The sequence below is a fragment of the Aphelocoma coerulescens genome, chromosome 2 (genome assembly GCF_041296385.1).
Source record: "Aphelocoma coerulescens isolate FSJ_1873_10779 chromosome 2, UR_Acoe_1.0, whole genome shotgun sequence".
Taxonomy (NCBI): Eukaryota; Metazoa; Chordata; class Aves; order Passeriformes; family Corvidae; genus Aphelocoma; species Aphelocoma coerulescens.
Window position 1 is genome coordinate 152,059,515 of NC_091015.1, and position 16,476 is coordinate 152,075,990.

General features: G+C 34.4%; 1 protein-coding gene across 3 annotated transcripts in view; it reads right to left on the reverse strand.

The window, feature by feature from the left end:
• The window catches only part of CSMD3 (CUB and Sushi multiple domains 3), a 613,476-nt gene that overhangs the window by 492,879 nt on the left and 104,121 nt on the right, over positions 1–16,476 (reverse strand). For all 3 annotated transcript variants that reach the window (XM_069006042.1, XM_069006041.1, XM_069006040.1), the window contains exon 3: positions 11,206–11,318. In XM_069006042.1, coding sequence (XP_068862143.1) covers positions 11,206–11,318 — 113 coding nt within the window. The remainder of the gene's footprint in view (positions 1–11,205; positions 11,319–16,476) is intronic.

Below are 16,476 nucleotides of genomic sequence, written 5' to 3' on the forward strand. Positions count from 1 at the left end.
TCCTAAAAAGAGCTAAGAACACTTTTTGCTTACCAACACACAGACAGAAGCTTAAGAGAACAACATAAACACTAAATTCAATTTTAAAAAAATCTTTTGTGATACTAATATTTTCGTTTCTTCTTTAATCATGCAATAAATATATAAGGATGTCTCCTAGTCTTCTAATTTTTTTATATGAAAGAAGTAGGATTGTTTTCCTTTCAGGTTTCTTCATTTTCTCAATACACACTTTAGATGCTATTTTATAGCAGGGAAACTGCAGAATGTAAAATTAAAAACAAAAGAAAAGAAGGTATAAGAATTCTGTGCCAAAACTTAAGCTGATATTTTAATGGGTTTTCTTTTAATTATTCCATTGATATTATTTTCAAAAAATTCTTTTTAAATGTTCTACATGAAATGAACTAATTTTTTTAGTATGCAATCTTCTAGGATTTTACATTAAAAAATCTATCAAGAATTAATTAAGAATTCATCAATTCACCTAAAATCAAGAATTCATTATAATTTTTTCTTAGAATAAATATTTGTTTAAAAGAATAGGTTAGCTTTGAAATTTTAAAAAGAAATTTTAAAATTTTGTCAATATTTTGTGAGCTTTCCAAATACATCTTTAGTATTTATCTTGGATAAGCAGCTTGGTTAAACAATTTTTAGCTGTAACTTGCCACTGATGGTCCATGAGATGTAAGTGGCCTACTGTAAGCTAACTGGCAAAGGAATGACCTTTTCTTTATGGTGTTCAGGGATTCAAAGGAGAATGGCTCTTCCAGGCAGAAGATTAATATTTCATATGTATATATAGATGATTTAATTATAAATGGCTTTCAATTATTTTTTTTTTCAAATTGTAAGGCATTTGATTGACCATCTAGTTCACAGTATTATTATCCATCTGCTCTCAAAGTTGTCTACATTTACACTTAGTTTTGCTTGTGTAGCCTCATAGGCTATTGAGTAGTTCTCTGAGAGCTGATCATAAAAGTAAATATCTTTCAAAATACACTTCTAATAAATTTCATTTTATTTTAATGGGCAGAGATTTTCAGTGCTGAATAAGCAATTACTCTTCTCTTCATATTGAAATATAATTGTTGTCATAATCACAACTAAGTGTTTATACTGGTATTGTTCAGGATGATGTTAGTGACTGACATAACTGGATGCTTAAAGTTCACCTATTTCCAAGCATTTTACATGTCACATAATTTGTATTGAGCTTAGTAGGAGCTACTGTGTGCTCAACAGTATGACTATCTTTTATAGATCTATGTGTCCAAATATGAACTATAATTTGACTCGTTTAATTATATTATATATATATAATATAATAATTTATATTATAATATAATTTAATATATTATATATAATAATATATATACTTATATATATAGTAATATAATTTAACTCGTTTAATTTAACACTTGCAAACTTTGAAAAGCTGTTAAGATGACAAAATGAGTCTCTTCTTAGGTTGCAGTTCTGTATTATTCTGTATTATGTTCCTTCATAAATAAATGTCTCCATCTGCAGAGTTCCTGTCTTTTGAAGAGTTTTAAGATTGCGTTCTGGCATACTGAACCTGTTCTTGCAGATCTGTGTATTTTGATAGTATTGATACAGAAGTTCTGTCAAAGCTAACACAAATCAAAGCCAAAATGCTATCAAATATCAAATGCAGATTGAAGGATTAAGCTATGTAGTTCTAGACGTGTGTTACTTATCAGCAGTTTCATTTTTAGAAAATGGATATTTCAAAGTCTGCTATTGTGAACAGCTATTTAAAATTTCCTTGAGCTGTAACTTAAAATTTGAAGGACGCACCTGCTTATAAACATGGAGCTGCATTTAATTAGGTACTTTAATGAGCAGTATATTCCAGTTCCTACAGGATACTGTTTCAGCTATATTGGATTACAGTTATCACTGCTTGTCTAGACATGGGATCAAAATGTGAATCTTAAATTAGATTACCTTAAGATTTGCTTTTGTCAGGGTATTGTACTTATCTTAACAATATGACAGTCCAGTAGCTGAAAAATCTAAGTTCACCAAGAAAACCTTAGAATCCCTTGGGAAATTTCTTTCAAGACTTGCAGCATATATTCAATTATTTTTTAAATGAAAAATGACATTGAAAATATATATTAAAAAAAAACCAACAACCTGAAGTAAGGCTGGAATATAATTAAGATTTCAAATTAATCACTGCCTTAGTTAAACTTCAGTATGAGGCATGTATCAAAATGATAAATTGCAGTACCATAAGTTGACAAATAAGGCTTATTTAACAACATTATTCTGAAAGAAATAAATTAAACAGAACATTGAAATAGTAAGTGGATTTTTACCAGACTAAGGGAGAGACATCTTATTTTTCCAATAATTAAGTTTTTCTCAAGACAGAAGAAATGATAGGTTATTCATTGGTTTTTAAATTTCAAAGAATGACTTTTTTTTGCAAATGTTAAAGCAAATAAATATATTTCCATTCATTTTGTCTGAAACAAAATTATGCATGTTCTGTGGCTCTCTAATCAATCAACTTATTTATTTCTTTTTAAAGATTTATCAAAGAAAATGTAGCACTCAACAACCATTAAAGTCTAACTGCTAGTTATGGTAGACTGAAACACTAGGTCTATAATCAAGCACATGTGCATGAGCTTTTTTCCTAAAAATTATATGTTATTTTTCAAATGAAAGAACAGGGAAGAGAAAGACAAGTCTATTTAGATGAATTCATCACAAAAATAGGATGTCAAATATTTGGCAGCAGAAACAATCTTTAACTGTACTTTTGCATACTGATAATAAAGTGACACAGCCATCCATAATGAGCTTTTGAGAGGTTCTAGTGGTCAGATACTCCCTCCTGCATGGAAAGTCCCCTGCCTGCAAGCCAGACCTCTAGTCTTGGACTGTGTACTTCTTTTCTGGACCTCAGGAGCATAATTTTACAGAGAATTGCTGTTTTTCAGCTTCACAACTGCTACTTCATGCTATTCACCCATTTGAGTGGTAGTAACATGGCCAAGGGAAACCTTAAGCAGATCTGAGGTTGGTATGGGATTCTGAGGGGAAGAATGAGGGGCATGTGATCCCCTGTGGTGTTGGTATCCATTTCAATCCTTCTGATTAGGAGAAAAGCTCTGGCTGAAAGTGCATCTAGCAGACCAATACCTAGTTGCACAATCCAAGGGTTTGGCCTTTGTAACCATAGTACCTCATCTGAAGATGAAGTAGGACTGCTGGGAAAAAATGAAACTACTTGATCCAGGTAAATAAAAATATAACTGTAAGTGGACATTTTTAACTCAGAAGGAGGACCTTTAAAAATACTCTTTTCAGGGGACAGGGACCTAACTACAGGGTAGAAGAAAATTGCACCCAGGTTTACAGGGAAGGCTGAGAAGTAAGTACTAAAATTGGCACACTAGACTTTAGGACATCCTATTTGGATTTATCTGGGGAATTGTTAGGCAGAATCTCCTGGGAAGCAATTATGGGGAGGAAGTGCAGTCAGAGAGATGGCTGATATTTTTTAAATGACATCCCAAATATTTTTAGGGGAAGTGAACTTTGGGAAATTATTCATGAGGCTAACAAGGGAGCTTCTTAAAGAACTAAAATGCAAAGAAGTACAGACAAAAAAAAAAAATAAAGGAAAAAAGGATGGACAGCAAGAAAGGTATGTAGAAATGGTGCTTAGGAACAAAATGAAGAAGGTCAAAGTCCAAGGGGAGTAACATTAGGGAGGGGTTTTATGGGTTATACAAAGGGATTGTACAAGTATGCTAGTGGCAAAAAAAGGACGGAGAAAATTGAAGATTCACCAGTAGGTGGCAAAGACAATAATATTCAATATAGAAAAGGCCAAAGAACTCCATGCCTTGTGTGCATCGTTCTTCATAAGGAGTAACCTGTTCATGTAGCAGTCCAGTTGGGAAGGAGAGCAGTAATTGGTTTTGGGTTTACATTGAAAAGTTGGATATATTCACATTCACAGATTCACCCAAGGGTACCAGAAGAGCTGTCTCACCATGACTGAAAAGCTGCTGTCTGTAATCTGTGGAAACTTATAGCAATCAGTGGTAGTTCTTCATGACTAGACAGACTAGTGATACACTTTTCCTGATGAAAGCAAAAGGGAATCCCTACAGGCACTATGAGTTAGTAATCCTTCGCTCAGTTCCTGGAATTAGCCTAAAGACCACATTTTTGTAATCCATTTTCCATCACCTGAAGGATGAAGCTATTTGGGAATAGTTAGCACAGACTCATCAAGGGCAAACCATGCTTGATCAAGCCAAATTACGTTTAAGCATCTGAAGGGATGTTATAAGTGGCCACTGCTTCCAGCGGCTCTGAAATGTGAACATTTCCTTGCCTGGCCACAGGAGCCCAAAGCCGGGGCAGCTTGAGACTGGAGGATGTATGACTCAAGCCAATGGACTTTCTTGCTTATTTCCCATTTGTGGATTTAACCAGTTTCACATCTGAGCAAGTATCCCAGAGAAACACACAGACACATACAAGACACCAACAGGATGGGCTACAGGCTGCCCCAGGCATGACACTGCTCTGACAGCACCCCCCTGAACAGGAGTACCAGTGGCCAAACCCTCTCTTTGTCTGGAAGATGAGGAGGTCACTCATGCAGGTGCACACACGGGGATTACCTGAGTTCATGAGCACACATACATTCACAGGTGCCACAAGTACCATCATGACCCTTCTGTCTGCCTGGCAGCCCTGCCCAGATCCCAGGCCATCTTACTGGCCCCAGGGGTCCCCTCATCACTGGCTGGTCCAGTTTGATGGTTACTAGCAAACATGCAGTACTGGCATACTTGTCCAGCATGGACTCCCCACCCATCTGATACTTTACCCTAGATCCAGGACCTCCTTCCTGCTGGTTCGTCCAGATGGACGTGTGCTGGTGAGTGACCCATGCACACCCAGTATGGAGAAGCTGAAGACAGTTGTCGTCACATTGCCTCAGCACCTGTCACAGGGCTTCCTCCAAGCACTGGCATTGAGCCTCTCGCTTCACTCATGCTGGTTCCTCCTGATAGTTATTTTTTGGGACAAATGCCATTCCCACCCCAGTGAGTGGAAGCTGAGACCCCCACTCACTTCAGGAGCTGGCACGGAGATCCCAGTCTCTCCAGTAGTTGATACCAGGCCAGGGCTATCTACACCCCCAGCCTGGCTCCAGTAGCTGGTACTCAGCCCTTTAAACCTTCACACAGGCAGGACAGAGAATGAGATTTTTCTGAAAGTTAAAAGTTATTTAATAAGAAAATAGGACAGGTTATGGTGATCAGGTGCAGGCCTCAGACAGACAAGTGTACTGATCAGAACCCTTTTTCACACAGCACTCACATAATGATGAAAATGCAGAAGAATGACACAAAATAATTAATTATTTGGAAAATTACTTTATGTTAAAACTTCAAAAGCCCATATTAAAGAGAAAGAGTACTCTGAAGTGTGCGATTTTATTGCAGTACTTAAGAACCTCCATAAGAACTCAGAGATGCTAATAATAAGGGCTCTATAATTCAGCAGACAAAAGCAGAACAAAAGCCAGTGGCTGGAAGTTCAAAAATCAGAATTAAAAATCTTACTTCTAAGTGAGGCAGAGTGATCAGTGGGATAAAAGAAAGATTTCTTAAAGCTTGATGTCTTAGGGAACTAAATTTGTTTCCAGAAGTTATTCTTTAGCCAAATCTGTGTTTGTGGTATCAAGAAAATGGTGTGAAGTGTGTGAAGTGCTATAAAAATTAACCAGATTAAGTCCACAGAGCTATTTTTCTCTCTACTTCCTTTGGACTTATATAGGAATGGTGGTACCAATACAACATACAGGTAAAATAGGTAGAAGCACCATGGCAACCTGGTAATGATTTTATAAAGTGTGATTGTCTTCTGTACTACAGCTTTACATGTTCATCTGGCATTAGGAATGGCATGAAAGTCTGTAGTAGATACAGGCATTAGTGGGATGTTTTCCATCCAAGATAGTATTCCAAGACAAAAAGTATTTGTTAGATAATTTTCTGTGACTTCATAGACAATGTGGCAGATATTCATGCATTCAGACAAAAGACAGAAACTCCAGCACCTATTTTTTCTCCTTGTTATCCAACATGTTGAATAGAAGTAAGAATAGGCAATACAGATTGGTTTATGTCTAGCATGTTGCCTTGTTAGATTTAGTATGTTTCATCTGAATGTATCATTTTCTGCAATTCAGTCATTCCCTGATTTCCCTCCCCTCCCCTCCCCTCCTCTCCCCTCCCCTCCCCTCCCCTCCCCTCTCCCTCTCCCTCTCCCTCTCCCTCTCCCTCTCCCTCTCCCTCTCCCTCTCCCTCTCCCTCTCCCTCTCCCTCTCCCTCTCCCTCTCCCTCTCCCTTTCTTCAATTTTTATTAAGGTGTTGCTGAAACAATGTAATGACAGAAAGCAGCCATACCCACAGTAGTTATGGCAAAATGTGAACAGAAACAACAAAGAGCCTATAGTATCCATCAGGTAGTAAGCCTGGTGACAAACTTAGAGCTTAAAGTCTGTGGCTTCTACAATCCCAACCTGGCAAACAATTTTTCAGTGGATTTCTTTTACAGAGAACTCCAACATTAAACAATAATTCATTAGTACTCCTTCAAATTTTATATTAAGCTAGGAGTGGTATTATTAGTATTATACAGCTAGGACTTAGCTGAATCCAAGATTTAGATTATGTGTAGCCACATTTCTGCATTCAATATGCAGGAGAGCTAAAAATAGTATATCCTATTTTTTCACATTCTCTAGCTTTATACCAACTGCCAAAATTATTTTTAGCACCCATATCCTGGCACATTTAAATCCTACTAGTATTTCTTACCTACATGCTTCAATAAGCCTGCACATCAGCTACCAGTTTTTCTAATTGTTGCTGAAAGAAATGCATGATAAGTCCACAGAAGTCACTAGATGGAAATCCTATTCTGTTGATAAACCCCATCTGCTCCTTTCTTTCCTTCCCCACCTCCCATTATCCATAAAGCTATGATCATTCTTGAAATTTTTAACATTGCTCTCAAATCCCTCCCAAAAACATTTCAGCAGAATTGCTGAACTCCATAGCAGCACTCCAGTACAAACATGAAGACCATTTCATTACTTATACAGTCTTATCATGCAATTTTATAACTCATCTTTAAAATTATGTGCAGCAGCACAAACCAGATAAAGTTATATTTCATACCACAATTATAAATATTTGCAAATCACCTCCTGGGCATTCAGACTTTTCACTATAAGGGTAATCTATATATATATATATATATTTTTTTTTTTTCCCATGGCCAACAGGATAACACAAAAATGTCTATCATATTTAACTTGAATAAAGATTGCCATAAATTCTAGCAGTACATTTCTTAAACAAGTCAATGATTTTAGCAATGTCAGCTACCTGTTTAATAGCTGTAAAATAAAACAGTGAGAACAGAAGAAAGCACTGTTCAAAGCAGGACTAAGTCCACTGAATTGCCTTTGCTGTATAGGCAAGCTGCTACGCTGCTTTCTTTCTCAGCAGCTGTATTTCCCCTCCTGTACTCTCAATGAATAAAGCTGCTTATGTATCTTAGGACAGCAGGAAATGGAAAAGTGCATCTAACTCTTCTATTCCAAAACCAAATTATCTCATCAGAAATAAAATAAAAAGGCACAGCTACACTGTGACTTAGCCTAAATTATCAAATAGGACATTAAGTATAGCATTCCTCTTCTGGATATTAATACCTATACATGTTGTAGAGAGCCTGAAAGGTACTGAATAAACTCCACAGAAGTGTCTCCAGAACAAAAGATGCAGAATCAGCAGACTTGGAACTTCCCCATTTCTCACTCTAACCAGCAATGCTGTGTCACTAGATGGTGATAAAATTAGCTCCACGTTTTTTTTAAAATCCCTGCTTAATTTTTAGTGCACCTCACCATTTTCTATTGTCACTGTAAGTGAAGTCTATTACTTTTGAGTAATCGGTTCCAGTTTTCTCTCACAAAATCATTTTTCTTCAGGGGTATTGTGCTATATAGGGAGGTATGTTTATCAGATGTGTTCTCTGAATAATAAGCTGAACATGGAGAAGTTTGTGCATAAGGGTACCATAGATAACTCAAGTATGCCACTTGATATAGAGGAAAGAAAGAGGGCTTGAAAAGAAGAGAAAGAAGGAGAGAAGAATGGAGTGACACAGTTTGCAGACTGAGGCTTATAATATTGATGTTTAGCAGGCCAGAGTTGATATTTTTGTGGTCTATAGTGCACTTGGTTTGACTGAATGCAATTGCAGTGGCTTACATATGGGGGCTCAGCATATTCTTTCTATTAATAATATACTTTTATATATATTCATAAACATTTTTATTCTCAGGAGATAAAAACATGAGTATGTTCCTATATGTTTCATCAAGAAAGTCTGCCATAGATTTGTATTTCTCACAGATTCTGTCAGGTACTCTGGAGTTTCTTGTCAACTTTCAGCTCAACTGCAAATTTGTCAAGCGGATGAGAAGTCAGAAAAATAGATGTTTGGAGGCTTTGGGGTTTTGTTTTTGTTTTTGTTTTTTTTTTGTTTGGTTGGTTTTTTTGTTGTTTTTTGTTTTTTTGATAGTGAACATTAATTAATTCCATGTAACCATCCACCTATTTAATCTATTTCAAAGCATTTCAAAAGAAAGTGATTTAAATTATCTCTGATTATTCCTTCTTTTTCAAATTACAGCTGGATCTAATCCCTTCAGATATATATCGCCACTTCTCACCCTATCCTCTCATGTCACATCTATCATTTTGCTTTATTTCAATGACAGGTTGCTAATCATTTCTATCTTAAAAAATTTCAAATTGCATATCCATAATGAAGCGTTAAATTATGAGGCATGATATTTAGGGGTACTAAGTATGGAGACTTTTCATCAAAAAGCTAAGAAGGAGCTACTGGGCAATCAAATTTTTGGAAAACTGGATACCAGGTAGAACCAGATCTTAAAATGCTGATTGCAGGGCTATACACATTCACAAAGAGTACAAGAACAGAAATGGAAATTTCCCTGATGTGATTATCATTTAAGTACATCTATTCTCTCACATCAAGGAAAGAGGAATTAAATGAATGTAATGTAATGTAATGAGTTTTCATTTCTTTGTCATCTGGGTATAAAGATGAATAACTTCACATGAAGTCAAAAAAAACAGGTATTGAAAGAAAAATTCTCTGACTGAATGAAATTACCTTGATTCATGTCTTAAAACAGTAGATCTGACTGTTGTAAGGGAGACTCCACTGAACTAAAGCTCTGGTGTAAAGCCTAACACTTTGAATATTCCTAATTTCACAGAATAAAACATCAGTTTCAAAAAAGACGAGTATCAATTTCAAGGTAGCAAGTTTATGTTTTGTTCTAAGATGCTGATTTCTGTGGTTAAAGGTAAAATTTCCCAAGACTTTATAGTGACCTAGAAGCTCGAGTTCTATTAATCAGCATGCTATTTTCACCTAGAAAGGAACTATGTGAGGAGTCAGTCATATGTGCAAGCTGTAGTCTACTGTCGATCTTCCATTTAAGGTTTAATTATTCTCTATCATAACTGAGATGCACAGTATGTTTCTGTTAGCATTAGCAGTGCAAAATTTTTCAGTAAACTGTTTATAAGATGGACAGATGATACCATATATAATGAATTCAACAAGCATGGGAAGTATATATTATATTTTGCACAGTTAAAAAAACATCGGAAGTGCAATGTACATTTTAATATAACATTTTTTAATAATGCTTAAGTTACCAAATGCTTGAAAAACTGACTCAACTTGAATGCACAGTGGCTATAATCGAGACAAAACCAGTTACATATAGCCTGAATTTCTCGTTTCTAATCTACCTCTTTTTTATGTGCAACCCAGAAAATAAAATGATAGTATGTAATAATTTCAGCTATTTTCTCTAATAACTCAAGGAACAAGATGAGACTAAAAATTATTTTATGTTTTTCATTTCATATCTTGGTATATAGGAGGGAATTTGTATATGAAGTAGCATTCTAATGCATCATACCTGAAGGTAACCTATATCAACGGCTGAAGACATTTTACTACAGAGTGATTCTGGGCTGTAGTTCTACAGCAACCCTTCATTGCATTACCAATTTTTGGATATTTTCCTAGCTATCAAAGTGTTACTCAGCTAGTTACTTCCTCAGAGACTGGTTTCTGTTGCAGATGGGACCAAGCAGAGTACAACAATGGCCTCAGAACTTCTCCAGGCTGTTTACTGTAGCTCCTGCTTTGCTGAGAGAGACACTTAATGGAAACAGAATAATCAAGTGTCTCAATGCCAAGTGTCCTTAAAAAAGAGGGGGGAAAAATCCAAAAACAAAAAAAAAAACCCCAAAACACAAAACACAATGGCAAAGAAAAAGAGAAAAAGCAAAAGTTTCTGTTTATATCCTATAAACAGAGTGCATAGTCCTGATACCAAGAAATGTGTTTTAAAAATGAATACATGGTATAAACCAATTCTTCAAACACTACTAAATTGAACTTGATCATAAACAAGATCCTTCCTGGAACATACATATACAACACATATGTGTACATATACAATACTATGAACTTCTGGACTTCAAGAATGCATGTTCCAGCTCATTAACTTCAGCGTCTGTGTGAAAATTATAGAAAATTGTGAAAACTGTAATAGAGAAATAGCTTTATGTCAATTCAGAGAACTGAGTCAACAGTTTTCCCTGTGCAAACATATAAGAAGGAATCCATTCACAAAACTTGCAGATTCCACTATCTAGCAAAATTCAAGACTAGCTAGTAATGTCTTGATGTTAATTTGAATAAGCATGTGTCAGAAGGACCAGAACAATAACAATTAAGTTTTTCAGAATTTAAAGAACTTGCCATTATTAGAGGTCATAAAATATTTGTGTCTGGATCAGACTATAGATTGTAGGGTTTTAAATATTTTGGTTTGACATATGACTCTATGCATCTGTGAATGTTTACACAAAAAGCAAATATTGTAACTTGGATAAGGTTATGTATGTGTATTTTTGTATATTTCCGTGGGATGTTTAGGTTTTGTATGTATAGAGATCAGAGTAAAAAAACCAGAATATTTTGTTAAGAATGTCTTACCTTCATAGTAAACTTTAAACCCATGAGCACTAACTGCAAAGTCACTTGTCAAGCGCAGTGAAAATACAGATTTTGTACTTGTCACAGGTGGAGGAAGATGAAATCCTGTTAACCTAAGAAACAAAAAAACACAACTCATGGTTAATTGGAAAACAAAACTGTATGTGAAAGGCTGCTGTTCTGAATAAAATTTGATCATGGAAAGGACAGCTGTCTTAAAAATATATAACTTGCATTACTTGAAAAAATTATCTTTATATAGTAATTGAGGATTATAAAACCTGGCTGTTTTTGATGGACACTGAAACATCAGTTTGATAAAACTGTGCTTAGTATAGATGATAGTAAGATGTAGAAACTGTACTTAAAAACATTTCAGATTATCAGTAGCTTAAAAAAATAAAACAACCGAAGAAATCACAGTCCACCAGACAATTTACACTCTTTAGGGTTATGTCCAAAAATATATTGCACTATATATCTTACACAGGTTTCTATTAAAATTTGTATTAGCTGAATTTTTTCACATTAACATGATGAAAGAAAAGGGACCATGATTCACTTTAATGAGGGAATTTAGTATTATTTAAACTGTGCACTTTAGCCTCTGAGAAGAAAGACAACAAAGAACAACATCATTGTGAAACAACAGATCCATAAGAAAAGCTCTCTTGAAAGGAGTTACAGGGTTGTTAAGGTTTGTGTTTTTGTTGTTTGCATGTTTGGTTTTGTTTGTTCTATTAAAACTACTATGTTTGAGACACGAAAGAAAATTTTTTGTGTACTCAGCACTGCTGATAAGATCTGCTGATACTAATTTCTACATATTCATTTGATATATATATGACAACACTTATCTTCCTCAGTTCTAGGAGAATAACCTCATCAGGGTTCATATCAGACCAACAAAGGCCATAATATTTAACTGTCAAAAATGCATAAAGAACAAGTTGAAGAATTTATCTATGTACACACACCAGTGAAACCTAGACATACATTTGGAACCCAGTTAGCCATCTGTGGTGAATTATGTAGCAGATTAGGATGATATATTTTATTAATGATTGAGATTAAAATTTTTTTCATGTGTTTGTAGATAAGCCCTTGTTTTATATTTTAGTTTGAATTTAGAACTATAGAAAAATTTAGGTCAAAAGGGACCTATAGAGGCCACATAGTCCAAGCTACTGTTCAAAGTGGCCTTAAAATCAGAGTTAGTCTAAGTTACCCAAGATATACGTTTTCTCTTTTCATTGTTAGAATAAAATTTTTGTTTGCTTAAAGGTTTTTTGTGTTTGGCTTAGGTTTTGTTTGTTTGTTTGTTTGTTTGTTTGTTTTTTAATGCAGCTATATCTACAGCTACATAGGCTGGTCTGGAGCACACACTGAGAAATATATAAACTCAATTTTACTGGAAGAGATGACACGCATTTTTAATTTTGATTGATGTAAGAACAAACGCCAATGGTGTTTACTGATGTCTTAATACGTTTACCACTGCTTTTTCTGAAATTCAGTCCCAGTCTTCTTCTGAAATCACAAATTAACTGATAAGTTATGTCCTGCCATTATCAGCATTTCTAGTCTCATCAGAGGGAAGGATATGAGTGATGAGAAGCCCAGAATTCAAAAGGTCAGGAAATTATTTGCTAAAAAAATACTGTAATTGCAATATTAGCATTTATTTAATGTTTTGCTTATTTTTAGCTTTAAGATACATTTAGACAAGTTCTATATAGTGTACCACTAATTTACCAGGAAGCTTATTTGCTGTGGGGACCATAAAAAGTTTTACTTTGATCACTATATACATGGTGTCCTTCACAGATACTCTAATGGGTATTATATAGATGTTTTTTCTTAAGCAATCTTTGGAAAACAAAGCAAAACTTAAAAACAAACAGACAAACAAAAAGTGAAAAATAAAAACCTCCTCTATACAATGGCCGATTTATGCCACTGGTTACAGTCATGACAGATATGAAAGCCAAATTATAATAGTACTCGCATCACATAACCAGAAAATTTAAAAACATGAACAAAAGAAGCAAAGGCCCCTAAAGATGTATACAGTCATATATTTATATGTTGCAAGTCCTCAGTGGGTGTATTTAGAAAGCTATCTTTTGTTTTGTCATTGGCATCTTTATGAATAATATCATTAAAAAAAGATTAAAGAATTTATGTTAATATGAAAAATGGAGAATTATGTACAGAATATTTATGATTTAGGAAATGCATTTTTATTTATAGGAGGGTATGTTTTTGTTCTATTAATAAAAAAAAGTTAATAAAATGCTTACATCTCCCAAAATGGCATATACATAATCTTTTAATAAGTCAATATCAAAGCATTTTTTTCAATAGCTTGGTCATTGACCAATAAATATGCTAATTCATTGGTAAGTATCAACACTTAAGATAAGATGGCCGAATGTAAAATCAAACCAATAATTTGACTAAAACTCTAACTTGCATCTCACAGTAGATGTAGCTGTTATCTATTTAGCTAATCAATGATATAAAAAATTCTTGGTATAAACATATATCCAGCAGAAAAGAAATACACAGTTATCCCAAAGTGTTCAATTCTGTGAGTGGTACGTAGGCACAGCTTAGATGGGTAGTGGATTTTTAAAATGAACACATATGTACGAGCATAGTAAACATTACTGCTCCTGATGCAAAACAGATCATTATAAGAGCTGTTGGATACCATTTAGCTTTCAGTGGTGGACCTTTTATAGGCATCATCATGTTGCATTTAGTCAAAAAAGATAAGCTTGTTTCTTTAATTTGGTTGCTACACTTAAACTGATATGAAAAAATTCAGAGGTAATATTTTTGGTTTACTGAATGCAAAATTAATCAAAAATTTTAATGAGTAAAAATTCAACATGCAAATTTCACTCAGTAAAATACTACAGATTTTTAGAAAGACCTGTAATGTAATTCATTCTGACTATTGAAATAACCTAATACTTGAGTATTATTTATTAGGTACAAAAGGACATTGACTTCAGAGCTTAAGTCTTATTTGTATGTTAAACCCTACAAACTGTCCTAAGTGTTATCTGGAACAGTTTTCATTGCCATTTAAAATGAAACATAACAAGCACATCATAACTGCAGGAGAGAGATGGCAGGTAAGAAGCAAAATATCTGTATGATAATGTATGTGCATACATCCTATAGTCACTTATTCAGATCAGTCACAACTAAATGTCTGAGTACTCTGGTTAAAGTAAAACTTTAGGTCAAACAATTATGCAAAATATGCAGTCATCTCATTAAATAGATATAATATGCATATTAAATACATTTAAAATTTAGATTTCCTCTTGTAGCTGAGGGTTTTTTATCACAGCAATTTTCCATTTTACATTCCATTTGCATATCTCATTCCATTTGTATCAACTTTTTTCAAAATTAAAATACCTAATGGAGTTATCAGGTGACTCTCTACTTCTGTTTTAGACACTGTGAGATATTTGAAACATCAGCACAGAGTTGGTAGATATGGCATTGTACCACCATGAGATCCATGTGCTTCTGGAGAGATGGAGGCCAGGCAGGATTCCTTAAGGGTTCTAGACATGCCTACATCTTGTGCTAGGCTCTTCAAGCATGCCTTTATAATCTACCACTTTGGCAGAAAAAATTTGTCCTACGACAGATGTGCTTTCTTGTTTTTTTTTTGTTTGTTTGTTTGTTTGTTTGTTTTTTCTGTGATTCTCTGTTCCTTTTCATCTTTCCCTTTTTAATTTTGGAATTATCTCATTTAGTGCTCTCTGACCTCATTAAGGGATCCCATAAGTAACTGATACTGGCTTGGGTACCCATAGGAAAGCATGGGAACTAAAAGACAATGCCTAGAGAGGTCTGAGAAGAAAATACACTTCTTTCTGTTTTAACTCCTAAAAACCCAGATTTTGAATTGTGACATTCTACTTGAGTATTTGATTTAGATTACGCAGTTCAGCTACAGAGTGTTATCAAACACAGAACAGTGATACAAATTTGTAAAGGAATACACTGCATATGAATGAATATATTTGCTTTGTTCTTGCTCATGTGTCTAACAAGCTTGCCAGGCACCTAATACCCACAGGAAATGGACACATTATGTATGTAGTCCAAGACTACAGATGTTTCTGGGAGTGTAGGAAAAGGCTAAGAGATATTTTTATTTATTCAAGTTTTCTACAGAGGAGACACCAGATGCTCAGCCTGAAATACTTATTGTATATAGAAATTCTAAAACTCCAGTAGTAAATATGGTGAAATTAAATATATCATTTGGAAACACAATATGTATTCAGAATTTATATATTATTTACATGCAAAATTATAATGCTGTGTAATGTAGTTTCAGTAATGTGAATCTGGCAATGTTTTTGCAATCACGTCAGAGTATAAGAACAGAGAACAGAAACACCCATTGCCTTGGAGCCAGAGAAAAGGACATATGAGATACGTGATTAAATTACTCCAAGTAGACCCAAGACTGAGGAGAAGAAAATCATCACCATCACACTCTTTGACAAAGAATTAGTCTTTCTGGTTGTTTGCCATAGCTACCCCATGGTGCCATCTTTATCCTCCCAAGGAAACCAAAGTGATTGAGTGTCTAAATGGACATTAAAAGCACCACAGAACACCACCACAGAAAAGAGGTAGATTCTAGGAAGAATCTGCACAATTTTAGCTGTATTTTTTTAAAGTAATTAGTTGCTTTGAGTATGAGGTTTAATAATATTGTAAACAGACTAGCAATAATAGCTTTTATATTCACTTCAATATTTAGAAGTGAATATAACAGTTATTGTATATTTATTATAAGACTTCTTGGTGAAATAAAACAGATTTTATTTGAGTCCTCAGATGTCTCTAAGTTCTCAGGATGAAAACGCAGAAAATTTCTTGACATACAAAAAAGTGACTAAAGGGTTTCTTTTTCCAGGTGAGAGACTAGTTTTGAAACACAGTGAACACACTGTGTTTTATGTGTCTTCTGACTCCATCCTTATTTATTTTTTCAGTAATGGAAAAAGTCCAATGGAGTCTGAAATAAATCATTGTCTTATGTACACAGGAATTTCTAAATATTCTGTCACCATTAATTCAAATATAATAAATAATTCCTAAGCAGTAGTGATAATGTTTGAATCTATAGGAAAATTTGTTGTAATATTTTTTGGGATTATAAATGATTGTAAATGACATAATTATTTTCTTTCAAACATGTAATTTACAGAGTGTGTCACTGTG